Source organism: Zootoca vivipara, chromosome 7, assembly GCF_965207765.1.
Source record: "Zootoca vivipara chromosome 7, rZooViv2.hap1.1, whole genome shotgun sequence".
NCBI lineage: Eukaryota > Metazoa > Chordata > Lepidosauria > Squamata > Lacertidae > Zootoca > Zootoca vivipara.
The window spans coordinates 83,131,801-83,150,560 of NC_142590.1; the positions used below are offsets into that span (position 1 = coordinate 83,131,801).

The 18,760-nt window shown below is 40.9% G+C and overlaps 1 protein-coding gene across 9 annotated transcripts in view; it reads left to right on the forward strand.

The window, feature by feature from the left end:
* The window catches only part of GNAS (GNAS complex locus), a 193,460-nt gene extending 180,816 nt beyond the window's left edge, over positions 1-12,644 (forward strand). For 5 of the 9 annotated variants that reach the window (XM_035123346.3, XM_088674695.1, XM_088674693.1 and 2 more), the window contains 7 exons: positions 4,240-4,294; positions 4,770-4,843; positions 5,284-5,342; positions 5,635-5,755; positions 6,236-6,366; positions 7,435-7,502; positions 9,191-10,653. In XM_035123346.3, coding sequence (XP_034979237.1) covers positions 4,240-4,294; positions 4,770-4,843; positions 5,284-5,342; positions 5,635-5,755; positions 6,236-6,366; positions 7,435-7,502; positions 9,191-9,337 — 655 coding nt within the window. In that variant the 3' untranslated portion in view covers positions 9,338-10,653. Of the gene's footprint in view, positions 1-4,239; positions 4,295-4,769; positions 4,844-5,283; positions 5,343-5,634; positions 5,756-6,235; positions 6,367-7,431; positions 7,503-9,190 lie in introns of all 9 variants that reach the window. The other 4 variants (XM_035123345.3, XM_035123348.3, XM_088674691.1 and 1 more) reach the window with 2 other exon arrangements.
* The last annotated feature ends 6,116 nt before the right edge of the window (positions 12,645-18,760 follow it).

An 18,760-nucleotide genomic window follows, 5' to 3' on the forward strand; every position in this document is an offset into this window, starting at 1 on the left:
TGCTGCCTCTCCTGTGTCACTGGTGTTTTTCAAGGAAATCACAGGCCTAAAAATAGTCTGCATAAACAACAGCAAGACAGTTGCATGGTGTGTGTTTTTTCTGCTTCAATATTTGGAAATCTCTTTTTCGTTTTCTAACCGTGTCAGCATGTCCAAAACCAATGGCATTGAGTAGGGTAATAAGAAGAACGTTTCTGGGCATTTACTGTAAAAATGAAACTTGTAATACCGTGTGAAAAACCTGAGGCCAACATGGATTGCTCTCCTCAGTTAGCGTGACTTCCGGTGCCCATACCCTCCTCCTGAAATATACATTGACATCATGATTTAGACACTACAGTTTGGAGTCCATAATAATTACCATGCATTTAGCACAGCATGTTGTCATTTGTTGGTGTACTTCCACACTTTATAAAAATAATAACCCAGCCATCTCAAAAGCCCCTGTCATTTGAGAATTTGTTTTAATTTTTGCTGCGGATCTCACTGACTGAGGATCCTGCTTGAATTCAGTGTCCCGTGTGTGTGTGTCTATAAAATGTGTAATATGTATAACATTTTGTTAATTTATAAGTATGCTTTCATATACATTTCCAGTTGCTTCATAACCATAAATTTAAAAATGACCCGAGATAGGTTTAAAAACAATCCTTATAAACCCAGAAGGCAGACAGCTTTTCTCTCCTCACCCCCAATCTTGTGCAAAAGCTTCTTAAAACCAGAACGTCTTCAGTTGTTTCCAGTAACTACAAATAATGGGGAACTGTTGGGGGACATTGGTCCACAAAAAAGGATAGAACACACTGAAAGCTGCTCTAAGTTGCTACAGAGTCAGCTTTTGATATTTTAGAAATTCCAAGGAAAGACTTCCTTTCAGAATGTAGTGAACACAGACTATGTAAGGGATAAAGGTGGTCTCTCGAGTAGCCTGGTCTCAAGCTGCATAGGCACTTTTATGTTAGTATGAAAACCTTGAACTTAGTCCAGTAGCAGGTTGGTAGTCAGTGTAGATCCCGTGCATCATCATCATAATTTTATTTATACCCCGCCCTTCCCAGTCAAGACCGGGCTCAGGGCAGCTAACAACAAGAATATGAAAGCAAGCATAAAATAAACAATTCAATTAAAATGCAGATTAAATACAATTTTAAAATTAGGAATCTACAAGTGCAACCTCATTTAAATATCTGTAGGATAAAGCCTTAGGGGAGGGTAACACCAGGGTTAGACTGAGTCAGTCCCAAAGGCCAAGTGGAACAGCTCCGTCTTGCAGGCCCTACGAAAACATGACAACTCCCGCTGGGCCCTAGTCTCCTGAGAGAGAGTGTTCCACCAGGTTGGGGCTAGTACTGAGAAGGCCCTGGTCCTGGTCGAGGCCAGTCTAACCACCTTGTGACTCGGGATCTCCAGTATGTTATTATTTGTGGACCTTAATGTCCTCTGCAGGGCATACCGGGAGAGGCGGTCCCGTAGGTACGAGGGTCCTAAGCCGCATAAAGCTTTAAAAGTCAAAACCAGCATAAGGTGTTACACGGGCAACTCCCAATTTACATGGAGTTTACGTTCCGAGGAGTGCAAGCCTCTGTTAACTCTAGCTGGAAACTGTTTCAGATTGGTTCAGAAATCAGCCAAGCTGCTGCTTAAATTAGGAAGAATTAGCTTGCCTTATTTTGAGGCAATCTGATGTGAGTCATAGAGAGCCTACCCATCGCTAGTTGGAACATATTGTTAGACACATTGGCCAATTAAATGAGAAGAAATAATTTGTATTTCCGCAGTGTGTTCCGTTCCTACATCGCACAGAGAAGGATTCAGTTGTCAAGAATATCAGTGTAATACCCTAAAAAGCTAATGCTATCAAACAAGTATGCAAATGCAGAGTAATATATAATACTCTGCTTAATCACGTGAGACGCGAAGAGATTGCAAGTTTTAGAAGTTGCTTTTGACATCTAATATGAGGAGAATGAAGGAAGAAAAGAATTTCCCCACTTGTGTTTGTAGTTGGATTTTTTAAAGCTCTTTGTTCAACATTGCTGTAGTGGAAGAAGAGGTCAGGAACAGATTTAAGGTGAATCTGAGAAAGGCAGTACAGTATGTGGATAAATGGCCTGGGTTTTCTGTGACGTCTCCATCTTTTACGTAGTGGTATTGTCTCAAAACATAATCCAACGAAAGCAGTTTTGTTCTGTGAATTTGGATATGTATAGCTCTGGTTCCTACCTTTCCCCCCGTTCTGAAATGTTACATAATTTTAAGGCAATTCATTGTAAATTGTAATTTGATTCCAAGTCTTTATTTTAATGTCCTTTCCACATCTAAGTAGGAATCTTTTGTTACTGAGACCCATTAGAGCCACTGGGACAGGCTACATAAGGAGCCCAAGAATTACTAAATTGGCTTAGGCAAGTGGTCCTATCTGCTGATTCTGTCCAACATTCTTTCTACTAATACTGACACACGTGAGTCTTTTGGGACACAATTATGCTCAAGCCTCAGGCTCCCCTCCTCCTCCTCCCACTCAGATCGGTTCCAAAGGAGGAGATTGAAAGTTGCTGCTTTTGATTTTAGCCTCTGATGATTAGAACATTACACCCAAGCCCTAGTTACCGGTAGTTTCAGCTGCTTGGTTTTTTTTAATAAAAAAAAAAGTCAGGATCAAACCATAGTTTGAAAACTTGTTTAAAACAGGAAGCTGGGTGTTTTCAGTCACCTCCTCCTGCAAGTGGAGGGGGAGACAGGAGCCCAAGATTTGAGTAGACTTGCTTACATAACACTAAACCGTGGTTTAGAATTACATCTGAACAAATCCTGCCTCTGGTGTTAGGGAGTGAGATTTTAACTATCCTAACTAATAGCATGCAATAGACTTTAGTTCTCTCTGCAAATCCTTTAAAAAGTGAGTAATGGTACTGCTCACTATAATATGATGTTACGAGTTTCACGGGCTAATTTCAAATCTTGTGAAGGAATATTTCCTCTTAAGACAAAGAATTATATTAATTCTCAAGGGTGGGTGGGTGTGTTTAGTATGACTTTGTTGCTTTGGTTATGCACCTAGAATTACTCATTTTAGAAGTCCCATATTGCAACCACCGAGGAAGTTTCTTTCCTAAGCTCTAAAGCCCTATTTAACCTTAATGGTTTCATCTTTTTCCCCACGCATACATTTTTATTTTTCATTTCTTTTGCCTTCCAAGTTCCATCTACTTTGTTGTTGTTTTTTAAGGCACGTGTATGTGAATATTCTAGGCTTTAGTTATAACATTACGATTATCATTATGCATCATTATTCACATGCATAACATGGGAATAGGAGTCCAACCACATCGGGGGGGAGGGCACAGGTTCCCCACACCTGACATAATTGCACATAAATCCCACCCTCCTGCTTAAGCTCCAATCGAAGGGTTGTTAGTGTATATAAAGAAGTTGCTGCTTACCTCTTTTCATTTTGGATTATACTTACAAGGTATTCCAGATTTCTGCCTTCTGTCTGCAGGGGAAGTACCTGACCATTTTGAAACCCAAACATCTTATCTATTTGTACTAGTAATTGAAGCTTGCGTTTTGCACATTCCTGGCTGCTGCCGTAGTGGGAGATTCCCCCCCCCCCCCAATAAGGGATGATTCAATTATGCAAAGTAGCAATAAAAACTCCACCACCCCGTATGCAGCTTATTCTGTGTTGGAGCACCCTCCTCTATTATTAGGGAAATAGCATGCCTTCAGTTGTGAAAGAGTATCTCAGGCTGCATGTGTACCTTTCAGCCATCTTTTTTTCTTTTTCTTTACTTTTTAAAAAAGTAATCAGTGCGGTTACTTTAGTAGACACCAAATTCATCATTCTATGTCATGTGGAAATATCCTAAAATGTGTGCCACGCTAAGTGAGGGAGACCCACAATGGGGTGAGATAATACTGCAGTTTGGCTTTATTTATAGTTTATACTTCGATCTCATGGCTATTTTAATACAACTCTGTGATGTGGATGATGTGTCTTTGGCCCTCTGCTGGATGACACCGATAAATACATATTCCTGTTACTTTAACAGCCTACTTTTAAAATACCGTGTGCTTTCCCCAACGTATAAAGAAAATCAAAATATGAAAGAAAATCAAGAATAAAAATATTTAATGGAACCTCAAGAAACACCTGGAAACAATAGTAGATTATAAAAGAATGTTAGCAATGGCTATTATGCAGTTTTACTAATGCAGATCATTTCTCTTCTCTAGTTTTCTAGACAAGATTGACATAGTCAAGCAAAATGAATACACACCGTCTGACCAGGTGAGTAAAACAGCTTGTGAGAAAACAAGTTGGCACATTTGTTTAAACATTTATGCTCTGCCTTTCAGGAACGTCCTCTACAAAGCACCTTACAACATCAAATAAAACCCAGCTCTGCCTGACAGTAGACTATAAAAATGCAAAATACCAGTACAGCTAAATAATAGAGCCACTTTTTTAAAGGCATATAGAAATAGAAAAGAAAACATAATACAGATCATAAGGACAATATAGAATTGAAAACTGCAGAAATAAAATAGACTAATTTGGGAAGAACCGGGGGGGGGGGTCTCATACATACACAGCCTAAATGCCAACCAACCCTTTGATAGTGCTGCTCATTCTTTTCTCCCCCCAACAGAATACTGTCCTATCTGTCATTAAGGCTCGTTTTCTTTTCAAGCCCACCACATTGTGGGGAGAGGGCAGGGGACTCCTTATTAGTAACTGGCCTTTCTCCCCCATTTTCTTTAAGGACCTTCTTAGATGCAGAGTTCTGACATCAGGAATATTTGAAACCAAGTTTCAGGTGGACAAAGTAAACTTCCAGTAAGTATCGCTAAACATGGCACTCAAATTCAGACTTGATTAAGCTAAGCTATTCAACCATATTTATCATGTGATAAGTTGAGAAAATCTTGTGTAAGTACAGTGGGACAAGTGTTTTGGATAGAATCCTCTAGATTGGATTGCAAAAAGATTCATGTATTTTTACTACAACAACAACATGCACCAATTGTTTAATCAAGTTTCAACTTGTAAAAGTGATAATTGGAAGAGTACCTTTTGATTAACATTCTACTAAGGCCTTTGTATAAGTTGTCAGAGCCTGCAGAGCTCCACATAATTTTGGTGGACCCTAGTTGAGAGGGAAGGATCTAAAGTCCCTTCACCGAATGTGTCGAATAGCACTGCTTCGCTGGCTCAGACACTCAGTTTAAATAAGAGAAGCTCTAATGGATCACTCACACTTTTATTTTCCTTTCTAGCATGTTTGATGTTGGTGGGCAAAGAGATGAACGCCGAAAATGGATCCAGTGTTTTAATGGTAAGATTGAAAATGCATCATACAAGCTACGTAGTGAATATTTTGTCTTGGCAATGTTATCTTCTCCAGCTCCGTTAACATTTTGTCCTTCCGATCTTTTGTGCCCTCGTGCAACCCCTTTGCATTTACATTCTGACCTCCCACATGTGCCTAGAAGATCTTACATGTTGTCTGCTTCTCCATTCTCCCCCATGCTCTACCATTCCTTTCCACCAGAAAGAGATTAGAGCACAGAGAAGGCTTTGCAAAGGTTTTAAGGTGTTACGGATTATTTTGTTTTTGTTTCTTTTAGATGTGACTGCTATCATATTTGTGGTGGCCAGCAGTAGCTACAATATGGTTATACGGGAGGACAATCAGACCAACCGGCTTCAAGAAGCATTAAACCTTTTCAAGAGTATCTGGAACAACAGGTCCGTCTCTTCAGATCTGATCAGTCGTACCCTTAATTAGCAACGCTATACAGTATTATAATTGAGTTGTGACAGCAAAAATATTGTGTAGGGTGCTAAAATGGTGTCAATATAAAATAGAGGAGTTTATGTGTTTATTTAGTGAAATAGATCATACTAGTGAGAAGTATTTGAGGCAAGTAGGAAAACTTTTGGGAATGCAGGTGGGGAGCATTTCGTACAGGGGTTCTATTCCTGGCCCCCGGATGCATCAGTGGCATGCATATAAAAGTGCCACGCCCCCATTATTTCACCCATTTCTCTTTCTTCTGGGTACAAAAGGACCCCGGCGATAGTGATCCCATGTCAGTTGGATGCGCCTAAAATGTTCACTGCCTGTATAGTTTCCAGATAATGCGCGGGTACTGTTGCCATGGTTTATACTACTTTATTTCGTTTGGCCACAGCTTTTAACAGTACATTGGTTTTCATTTTCTGTAGGTGGCTACGGACCATTTCAGTAATTCTTTTCCTGAACAAGCAGGATTTGCTAGCAGAGAAGGTTTTGGCAGGGAAATCTAAGATTGAAGACTACTTTCCAGAATTCGCTCGCTACACTACACCAGATGATGGTAAGAAACTCGACATTCTGCACAGCCCTAATAGCAAAATAGACTCTCTAGCATTCAGTTATCTTAGACTGGGGAATGAGGGTCAGGAGAAGGAAGGAAGTTCTGCATTAGTGATGAATTTTGTTCTGTAAGTCTTATGTGGTAGACAACACATGCTTGGTATTTTTAATCTATTAATTTTTTGTAAAATGTCAGATTATGCAAGATATGTCTCCTGTTTGATGCACAACTGTACACGATTATTAAATGTTATCTTATTTCTTTGATACAACTGCCTTTCGCCTCCAATCAGGCCGGTTGCAGTTCAAACAAGGTGAATGCTTTATCTGGTTAAAATAATGCCAATGATACCTTATATTGAAGAGTTTTCAGATAGTGGGTTGCATCTAGCCAAGTCATTTTGCAAGTGAAATGACTTCTACTCGCTCAACAGAAGTTCCTCTCCCCACCCCCACCCCCAACCTCCTACCCCATTCTGTTCTGCGCAGTAACTTAGTTGCATTCAGCCCAATAGATTTTAGATCAGCCTTTCTCAACCTGGTGCCCTCCAAATGTATTGGTCTGCAACTCCCATCAGCCTCAGCAAACATGGTTGGGAGTTGTAGTCCAAAAGCATTTGGAAGCCACTGAGGAGGAGGAGACAGTTTTAGATGACAGTGCATAAATTATAAGAGCTTGGATCCAAAGATGTCCTTTCATTATCTGAAAGCCTCTTCTACTTGTGAAAGGGCTGTTTACAACCTTGTGAAGGACTGTGGCTTGGCAAAAGTGATCCCAAATCCCAATAAGTCCTTCCATTTTTGCAGACTCCTGACCAAGATTTGCGCAATGTACTTTCAATTCCCTTTTATGGCCCACTAGAGTCTACATGCTACATCCTATAACTTCCTTATTCACGGTGTTTCTTGTGCTATAATGCAAACCCTGCAATATTGTGGTTGCACACTCTGGAGAAGCATTCCACTAGCGCTAAGCTATTGCTTCCTTTCACTTCTTTGGATCCAAGCCAAGATATTTATATGAATTCCTATTTTAAGATAATTTTGTTGTTTTTTTTAAATTGAGCAGCAATACCGGAACCTGGTGAGGATCCTAGAGTTACAAGGGCCAAGTATTTTATTAGAGATGAATTTCTTGTAAGTATGCTTTCCTCAGTATTCCTATCTTCCCCCGACTGCACCCTCCTTTGCTTTTAAATGCAATCTATTCTGGTACAGGCGACTCCCCATTTACGTGGGGGTTACGTTCCCAGGTACCATGCATGTACGTGAAATTGTGTATCGTGGGGAACACCATCTGAAAAGCCTGTGAACACACTCTAAACCTCTAGGAACCCCTTTTAAAAACCAGCAAAATCTCTGGGGTTGCTAGCCATTTTTGCCTTCACTTTTCACTCCATTTTTGCAGTTTTAGTTCTCTTTTCAGGCTGTTTTGCCGTTTTCACTGTGCAAATCAAACGCGTGCAACTGAGGAGTCACCTGCATTTAGAGCTGCATGTCTTTTTTTTTTCATTTGCATGATCAGCTGCTTGGATTAGTGGCATTATTATTATTTACAAGCAGCAGTGGAGGAGAAGGAAGTCTAGAGGTTGCATCCCATCACCTTCTGTGATGTTGCAAGAGATATGGGTGCATTCCCCCTCTCATTGTGTGCTTTCAGTGGCAAAAGTCTTGGGCTTACCCTGCTATCATCTTTCCCTCACGTAATCTTATGTATGGGGCAGAATTTGTTTCGTTTGCTTTTCACAGCGGAACTACCCCGGGCACACTTGCAGATTCTGCCATGCATTTTCAGTGTGTGCTTGTTTGTTTGTTTGTTTAATACATAAAGATGCACGCAAATATGTATTTCACTGGTGAACGTATCAAAATGTGTATTTTACTTGGGAGGGGGAGCGAGGTGCACAAAACGCATGCAGGGGAACAAAATGTGATGCAGTGGCCAACAACCGAGTTGCAGCAAGACCGAAATGGATGGATTTAGCTGTGCAGCTCATCAGTAGCATAATCCCATTCTGGAACTGTACATCTACAGTGCAGTCTTAAGGTTTGAAGAGAGGTGGTGGAAGGGTGCAACTACAGGAATTTCTTCTACCTTACCCTGTGCTTCTCTGGGTTCTTGCTGGCAGGGCAGAAGAGATGGTAAAAGCAGTGCTCTTGCTTTTTCTGAGCGGGAGAGAAGTAGGCCAGTTAACGTGATTTTCTCCTTGGGTCTGGTGCATTGTCAGGGGGCGGGGAAGGTCATGAATCCTTTGGACTAGTGTCTTTCCTTGGTCCACCTCCAGCATGCCTCTGTAAGGACCAGGGGCTGTGTACATTATGGCAGGGAGCGGGCAATCCAACATCACCTCTACTTGAGGTCAGAGCTCTCTCTTTTAGCCTGGAAGGAGCAGGTCCAGTGCTTCTTTTGACCACCAGGACACACTCCCGAGGGCAATGGGATCGGTGTATTGGTTTTGCTAAATAATGATTTTGTGTCAGTGATCATTAAGTGACACAGAAGAATGTCAGTTTAGAAAAAAGTGTCCTTTCCCTACCTGGATACTAGCAGGTTTTGAAAGAAAATTGCACATTTTGTACAGTAGTGAATTATCAGCCTGACTTTTTGGTAATTGCAAATAATTAGCATCTTTGTAAGTTTTCCTGCCACTTATTCCAACATAGTTCTGTTCTCTTCGACATTTTGCTATGGAAATTGAATTCTTGGAGCCGGGGGTGTTGGGGGGGGGCGGAGATAAGGCACTATCAGGAACAGTTCTCATTAACCCTGCTCCACGACCTCTCATGCTTTTGACATACATACTGTGTGTTTGTCACTCTTGCAGAGAATCAGCACAGCAAGTGGAGATGGAAGACACTACTGCTACCCTCACTTCACCTGTGCAGTGGATACAGAAAACATCCGGAGGGTTTTCAATGACTGTCGGGACATTATCCAACGGATGCACCTTCGTCAATATGAGTTATTGTGATGGAGAGCACTTTTTCTCTGTTTTGGACTCCTTATTCCTTATTAAAAAGAAAAAAAAACCTTGCCCAGATAGGGTGGAAGAAAAACTGTTGCAATCTCCCTCTGATTTGCATCCCTCAACCTTTTCTCCTTGCTGGACAAATAGCAGCACTTCTAAGCTTGCTTGTTTCACCCCCTTGGAACAGTTTGAGACGGCCCATGAAATGTAAAAGGCCATTTCTGCGGGCGGGGGGGCGTTTTTTCTCTTAACACTGTCATTAACAAAATAATAATAATAAATAATAATAATAATAATAATAAATAACACCCTGAAAGTGGAACACCTGAGAGGATTTGGGATTAAAGTTAAATATTAAAAAAACAAAAAGAGAATATGGGAGAGAGAACTTTAGGTAATTCGCACTGTTGTGGGCATAATCCTATATCCCATGATTTCAACTTTGTTATCCATTCACTGCATCAGACTCAAGAAGGTGCCAAGTCACAGACCAAGTTGAAAGGATAGGCGCTTGAGTTTGGTTCTCTGCCTCTGAATGTGACTTGTGAGCGGAAATACTGACAATTCTACAGCAGATCTAGACAGTAGAAAACCAACTGCTACCTTCAGAAAGGTGTTGTTGAACCATGGCGGTCCTATGGTGACCAGGGACATTGCTAAATGAACTGCATTATGGCCTGTGATTGCAGAAAGAGTTAACCACACACTGTTTTTTCAGTTTGTCCACTGATGATCCTGTTTGCTATATACATATATATATATACATATATATATAAATCATTATCTGGACTGTCGTCCTCACAATCTCCCCTTCTTTCTCTCTCCCCTTCTCCTTCTATTGCCTTCCCATAACCTCTCTTCCCAATTTTTATTTTACTGCTGGATTATTATTCTTGTACAGACTGTAAAATGTATTATTTTGTACAACTTTATTGAAAAAAAAATAACTTGTAGAAGATCTTTGTGCCTTGATTATGGCTGTACCCGTGCAATGAGCTAAGATGTAAGTATGTTTGATTGCGCTGTACAGCTTTGTCAACCCTATCTGCAGCAGTTGCTCAAGGTAGGGAAAATTTATCTGTAGTTTAGGGTTTTTTTCTGGTTTATAAAAGGAGGAGGAGAAAAAATACTGTTTAGTATATAAAAAAAAAAGTACAAATCGTGCAAACGTAACCACTTTAAAAGTGAGGTCTACAACAAGTGACCAGATATTGCAGCATCATGCTTTTTAATTTTTAGCTTTAACTCATTTAAATCTCTATCCAAATGCAAAACATGGCTTGTTTCTACATAAACCAAATTTTGCTACAAATTATAAATGTTAGTCTTTGTCATTCATAGTCTTTTTTTTGTGCAAAAGGACAAAAACAGAACAAAAAAAGCAAACACACAGAAATTGCACAGGCCTGGTGGCCGTCTCTGTGCCAGGTCACCTGCTTTTCCACCGCCACTATTTCTGCGTGGGCATAAGACTCCCATAATTGCAACGTAATTACCTTGCCCCTGGATTCGGCCACTTGATTTCCGTTTCAAACGACATTTTATTTCTCTTTAAATAAAGAGAGACTTTAAATTTTTGTTTTATATTAACTATATAAGTAGCTTAAAGTTGAAGAGTGTGGATTTTTTTTCTTAAACTTGAATAATTTATGCAAATCATATGCTTAGAACAACATGTGGTACAGTTTTTTTAACAAAGAGCAAAAATCACTGTAGCAATAAGAAAGCATGTAATTTTAGTAACTACACCGCTTTATATTTTATACTTAGGTGTTTTAGGTGTTTTATGTCTTTGTGTGCGTATTACTTTTTCATGTGTCTGAACCTACATGTACAAATTTGTACAAAGTCTAAAATTACCGCTGTAATAACACATCTAGATCAACTACATTAACTCAAGCCACCCCCTTTGCCCCACCCTGAAAAATGGGGCGAGGGGGGGGAAACTAGATTCCAATACATCGATTATTTTTTTAATTGCCTTTTTTTACACGTTAGCTTATTTTACAACCATCAGACATGACATTAGTTTCTCTCTTGGGAAGAAGTCCCACTTTAGAAGCTGTGCTGTGGCCAATAATTCCTGCAAGTGCCAGAAACATTAACATTAAGAACCACAGGTGTTCAGGATCGTGACAAGGACAGGTGTAATTAATTCTCGTAGTGGGGGTATGGGAAATTCCCTGTCTCCTTTAATATACGCAGAACAGGTCTGAACCATTCACCCAGGTAGAACAGAAACAATTGCATTGTTCACTGCAAAACACACACACACACTTCAATGCTGTGAAAGTGAGGGATGGGGGGGACAAGCACATGCCATTGAGACTTTCTTTCCGGTTCCCATTGCTGCAGTGTCCAAGGCCGATGAGAGCCAAGCCCCGCCTGATTTTTTTAAAAAAAACTACCGGTAGCTTGCCTCGTCAGATGTGTGGACTGCAGTTGGAAGCCCTAGCTGTGTCTGCAATTCCCTCAGGCTCCCATAATAGCTCCTTTGGATAGCAGCCTGGGCCTGCAGTGTAGCCAATTCAAATTTAGCAGGCGGTCCGTTTTAAGGTTCTAGGATGAGCTGCCTTGCGATCCGTTGCAAAGCCTGTTCCAGAAACACACCTTTGCCAGTATAAGACTTAGCTAGTGCCTGATGGAATTTCATAGAGCAGAACACACACACACACACACACACACACACACACACACACACACACACACACACACTTTAAAATGTGAGCCTTAATTTTTGCTATAAAAGTTTTTTAAAAAATAATCTAAGTTTAGTGCCAAACCTATATTTATTACCTCTTAAATCTGGGGGTGGGGGTGGGGGTGGGAGAGATAATACAATAAACAAATCAATAAGGATAGAAACCCTTTGCAAAGAAAGAACTGAGAAAAACAAAAGCATCGCCTTTTATTAAACAGTTGCAAAGACCCCCTTCCATTGGTGAAGAGATTAAGCAAGTATATGTAACAAAGGGTGCGTGTGCATGCCGTACACGGGCACACGCCATTTAAAATACACCACCTATAAAGCTTTATATGAATGGAAATGTTTGAGATCCTTTTTTTAAGTTGGGTGGGTGAAGGGAGTGTTTTGGAACCAGTTTCGGCTGCACATGAATGGAGAGTGGTGTGTGTGTGTGTGTGTGTGTGTGTGTGTGTCATCTCAGTATTGCCTCTGTTAGTCTGTCTCTTATGTTTTCGCAGTTTGGTGGTCTGGTAAATGCAAGTCTTATTTTAACAGCTTCTTCTCTTTGTTTTGTTTTTATTTTTAATACAAAAAACCCATAAAGCTTTGATGCTTGCTGTTTAATTCTGTGTTTTCTTCTGTCTCTAATTTAGCTGACTTAATTTTGCAGTTGTTTGAACCATTCCAATCTAATGCTCATCTTTCCCTTGGACTTTATTTTTCTATTTATTTGTTGGAGCCTCCTGTTCAAATAATAATCGGGATTGAGAATTCTGGATTTGCATCTGTCACCTGCTTCAGGAATTTCTGGCTTCTTACAACCAATATGTATTTTCTTCCCCAAGTATTCATTGCGACTCTCAGAAATACAATTACTACCACTTCTCTCAATAAAGCCAACTCAGTGTCTTAGGGACACATGTCTATTGACCAAGATGTGTCACAAATTCCACTGTGAAGCCAAAATGAAAGTCTATAAATTCTCCCACACTAGATTTTTGCTATTAACCATGCTTGGTTGGCCCTTTTAAAGGATTTCTACTGTGGAGAAATATTTTGGTTTGTTGAAGTTATGCAACTCTTCCATTGGGTAAGCTCAGGGTTTTTTAAATTACCAATTGAAGATAATGTTTGAGGAGGGTTTTCTTTTGCAAGTGTGTTAACTCCAAAACATTTGGATTTAAAAAAATAACCCATGGCATGCTGGTCTCCTGCATTTAGTCTGAATACTTTAGGTATTTTGTACAAATGAATAATAAATTGTAGAGAGAGTATGGTTTTCAAAACAAGACTCTGTGCTGTAGAAATAACATTCTAACCATTTTTATTTAGCAAAACGAGTTTTAGGGCGCTAAGTGTTTCCAGGAATCAATGGTGCTGTTTCGCCACTTTATTATACTAATGGGAATATGCTAGGAATGAAAGAGCACTGAGACCTGATTGAGTTACTTCCCAAAATATTTTACCATACTTGCACCACACTCTGGATCATGTTTTTTCCCCCAGGAACATATCATTGATAGTGTGATATTTTGTGTTTTTCTTGGTTTATTCCTCATGGCAAAGCCATTGGACCCAATCCATGTATCTCCTTGGCAGGGTGGAGACTACTTTTGCGTGGTCTGATCCTATATGGCTCCAGTAAAGCTATAAAAATGAAAGGCAAAATGGCATAGGTGTACTGATAGTTAATGGTTTTTATTGGTTGTTGGAGCAACTCTGAACCAGATCCATGGGCCCATGGCTTCTGCACCATAAAGGTAAGTTATTGATCATGATGCATGGCTTCTCCATGAGGGTGGTAAAAAAAAAGCGCCCACTTAATCATTATCTGTACCCCACATAGTTCCTCTTTTCATGCAATGCCCCCCCAAATGTCATACAAAAGCAGCAGCTTTTGTTGCAAAGGTAAAATACCAGTACAGTCGTACCTCAGAAGTCGAATGCCTTGCAACCCAAACGTTTTGGCTCCCAAATGCCACAAACCCAGAGGTGAGTGTTCCGGTTTGCAAAAGTTCTTTGGAAGCCGAACATCCGATGTGGGTTCTGTGGCTTGCAGTTGGCTTCCGGAGCTTACGGAATGAATTCCGTTCGACTTCCGAGGTATGACTGTATTTCATCAGGCCTTTCAAATCAGGAAAATCATTCATCGATATTTTTTAAAAGGGAACATAATTCTATCAAGCATTTATATGAAGTAAAATACTCCATTTGATCAAATTTACATTAAAGGTTAAAGCACATTTTTAAAAGCCGGAAATGCAGTTAAAGTAATACTGTCTAAAAAGCAGTCTGTTAATACATTCAGTAATACATTTTTTAGAAGTCAACAAAGGGGGGATATGTGCATCAGATTTTTGAGAGAACCTGGTTCCACAGTTAAAACATTGTTCCATAAGGTGGGATCCTGTTCTACCTCCCATATAAGCACAGCAATTGAAGGAGGAATCCTAAGCAGGGCCTTCACTGTTGGCGATTGGTTCTGTACTACTGGGTGTAATGACAAAAACAGACTTCCATGGTTGTGTTTTCCTTGCCACCCCCAAGCATGCATTGAATGCTATGATTGCAACATAAGTGCAGAGTCTTCTCAAGCACTCTGACCTTGCCACATAATACAGACAAGTATCCTAACAGTTTTAATCTTAATCATCCATTTTCCATGTGGTTTGGGCAACGCACTGTAGAAACAGATAAAAGAATATGGCTTACAAAAGGCCTCAATTTGAAACCACAGATAAAAACAACAGTGGCAGCAGACAGTAAGAAAACAATAGAGAAGATAAAAGATACAACGAATACAGATCACTCAGTTAAATGCCTTGGGAAATAATTATGATCTTGGAAGTATGTCAGTATTGATGCTTCCCTAACCCACGTACGAAAGGATTCTCCAGATGGGGTGAAGAATGGGGTTTTTTTGGGGGGGTGTTTGTCACCACAAGGTAATGTTTGCAAACATCTGTTGGTGATGTTCCATGGAGAAGCTACTCTTTTTAACAGGTTCGTCCATTGGCCAAGTCAGGTTGCTTAGTGCTCCTGCCAAATTAATGCTGCAGGCATTGACAGGAGTGATTCCATGCGGATCTCCACACAAGGTAGTTTCAAAAACTAACTTGAGGACCTAGAGGGGATTGTATTCTGGTGCTTCCCTCTTCAGAGTTAATACTCTGAACGTCTGTAACAAATTATGTGTAATTGAAACTACAGTAGCAGTTTCTGCTGCCATATCCACCATCTGCTTAACACAGTCACTGCTCTGCACACCAACAAAACAGCTTAATTCTGACCCTACTGGCATCTGAAATCAGAATTGTAACCATCCTGTGCACAATTATTGGGGAAGAAGTCCCATTTGAGTAAACCTCTTGGATGAGGCATTGGACCGGGCATGTCTGCATTACCTCATGTTGCATGCATGGTCCTCTTAAACCTTTGTTTTGGAAGGAAAAATTAGTACCGGGCTACCAAGTGGCGCTGTGGGTTAAACCACAGAGCCTAGGGTTTGTCAATCAGAAGGTCGGCGGTTCAAATCCCTGCAACGGGGTGAGCTCCTGTTGCTCGGTCCCAGCTCCTGCCCACCTAGCAGTTCGAAAGCACATCATAGTGCAAGTAGATAAATAGGTACCGCTCCGGCGGGAAGGTAAACGGCGTTTCCATGCACTGCTCTGGTTCGCCAGAAGCAGCTTTGTCATGCTGGCCACATGACCTGGAAGCTGTATGCCGGCTCCCTCGGCCAATAACGCGAGATGAGTGCCACAACCCCAGAGTCGGTCACGACTGGACCTAATGGTCGGGTCCCTTTACCTTTACCAAGAATACTACTTCAATGCTGCATGCATCAGAGTTGTTTCTGGGTGCCAAGCCTTGGAAATAATCCAGCAAAAAAAATGCTATTGAATGCATTTGTCAAGCAGAGCCACACACTGAAAGAGAACTGCTAGTAACAATTCAATATTTGCATTCCTCCTTTCTGTTTAACAAGTATCCAAGGTGGCTAATAAAATGTATAAAATCCCCAAACAGTAAAATATGTCGAAAGAACGGTAAAAAACACCCAGAATTAAATATGGCAGAAGTTAAATTATAGAACAACAATAATAAGTTGGGATATATCCCTTTCATATTTGATCCACCCCCAAAGGCCCTCTAGAAATAAAAAATGTTTTCATGAGTTGATGAAAGGCAAAAGAGTTGAGGTATGGGGGGAAAGAGCGTGGGGTACAAGTGAATGTCTTGTTTTATGTGCCTGCATATATCTTTTTCAATTGCAGGGGAACACCAAGTAAGGTCTCAGTCACTTACCTGAATGAATGGGTAGTTGGAGGAGGTTCTTGAGATAACCTGGTGCAAGGGAGCTCAGAAATAAATTGGAAATGAGTTAAGAATGGTGGAATTCTATGTCCCACATAGCAAGTCCCGGTATAATAGTCAAGCAGCTGCACTTTGCAGCAGTTGATGCTTCTGAACACTTCAGGGCAATCTTACAGTGGTACCTTGGTTTACGAACTTAATCCATTCTGGAAGTCTGTTCTTAAACTGAGGCGCGCTTTCCCTAATGAGGCCTGCCACTGCCAGTGCCCTTCCACCGTTTGGCTTCCGTTCTTAGACCGAGGTAAAGTTCGCAAACGGGGACACTACTTCCGGTTTTGCAGAGTTCGTAAACCGAATAGTTCGTAAACAGGGCTGTTCTTAAACCGAGGTACCGCTGTAGAGTGTTTTACTGTCCTCTAAGCTCAGTGTCACAAAGACCACGAGTGGCCACCGGAAGATCAGAAGTGGGAGCAATTGGCTTGAGATGCAGACAGAACTGTTTGCCCATTAACAAGCACATGTATAAACATGTTTTTAATGTACACCTTCCTTGGTTCACTTGGGTATTACATCAGATACAGGGTATAAAAATCTTGAAAGCTGGTGTATTTCTGGTGCTTACTGCCATGTTGATTTTTCTTAAAAGAAAAAGGGCATGTGTGTTATATGCAAACATTTATTGAAACATCCAGGAATATATATATATATATATATATATATATATATATATATATATATATATATATATATACACACACACACACACACACATATGCATATACACACACACACACAGAGCTGCCAAGTTTTCCCTTTTCTCGCGAGGAAGCCTATTCAGCATAAGGGAAAATCCCTTTAAAAAAGGAATAACTTGGCAGCTATGTATATGTGTGTGTGTGTGTGTGTGTGTGTGTGTGTGTTTATACACACACACACACACACACACACACACAGAAGGCCAACTCAACACATCAAATCAGAAGCACAATAAAATAATCCAGAACCATAAATACATCAACAAATGTATTGAAATGTTTTAATAGGACCTTTTTTTTATTTAAGAAATAAAGTACTGGTATTTTCCCATACTTTATGCTTGTTTAAGATTATTTTGTCCTAAATTAATCCAGGTTGGTTACCCTGAAAGTGGTTGACAGTTGGTGAGTACTTAGCAGTAGATTTCTCCTTGAATACATCAGATTTGGTAGCGAGATAGGGCTGTGCACAGAGCTCCTGGTCCAGCACTTTGGAGCAGCTCCAATCTGACCTGGAACGATCTAGGACCAACTTGGATCTGGGCCCAAAACCGTTTTGGAGACCTAGCACAATGCTTGATCAGGGTTTAAAACCCAAATAAAATATGGTTTGGAGGGTGGAGAGCACACAGACTGCCTGCATGCACTTCCCATATGCCATCAATACAACCCTTTCCAGCTGAATCTCAGTTCTACACAAATCAGCCAGTTCAGGGTCCAGGAGGCCTAGTTTTCAGACAACTTAAACAGCCAAACCTCCCTACTGGACCGCCTCTCCTGGTATGCCCCACGGAGGACCTTGCGGTCCACAAATAACATCTTGGAGGTCCTGAGCCTCAAGGAGATTAGACCGGCCGTGGCCCTGGCCTGGTGGAACGCTCTGTCACAAGAGACCAGGGCCCTGCAGGATTTGACATCTTTCCGCAGGGCCAGGCCTTTGGTCGGGGTTCAGTCTGGCAACCCCTCCCCTTTCATAAGAACTTGCATGAAAGTGGCCTCCCAATTTTTCTCACAGGCTCATATAAGTTCAGCACAAACAGCTGGGCCTGGTGAGCATTTAGGGTTCCCAAACCCTAATCTGCGGGTTGCCATCTGATTGGATTTTATTCTGATCCTGATCTGATTTTAGGGTGCATTTTAATAGATTGCCTGATTCTATGTTATGTGTTGTACATTTGATGTTAGCCGCTCTGAGCCTGGTTTTGGCCAGGGAGGGCGGGGTATTTAAAAAAAATTATTTATTTATAAATAAATTCTGGGCAAACAAATGCTTTGGTTAAGTTCTACCTAGGTTGCTGAATGCATGAAAGAAAGCAGATGGGAGAGGCTTGCAAAACATGAGATGCTCCAGAAAAGTACATGCACACACCTTGTGATAGATTGACATGGGGAAAGTAGTAGTCACAGTGGCAGGAAGCAAAACCAAGTCCCGGATGTGGCTGATGCATTGTCTATAGTTTGATGGGTCACAAGCAATTCAGAGGGGCTATTGCACTCAGCCCCATGGCTGGATTTTGTTCAAGTTCCCATCTCTACATTGTAATAGCAAAGGTCTGTCTGCAGAAGGATGAAGGGATCAGAGCAGGCAGCCCCAAACTTCGACCCTCCAGATGTTTTGGACTACAGTTCCCATCATCCCTGACCACTGGTCCTGTTAGCTAGGGATCATGG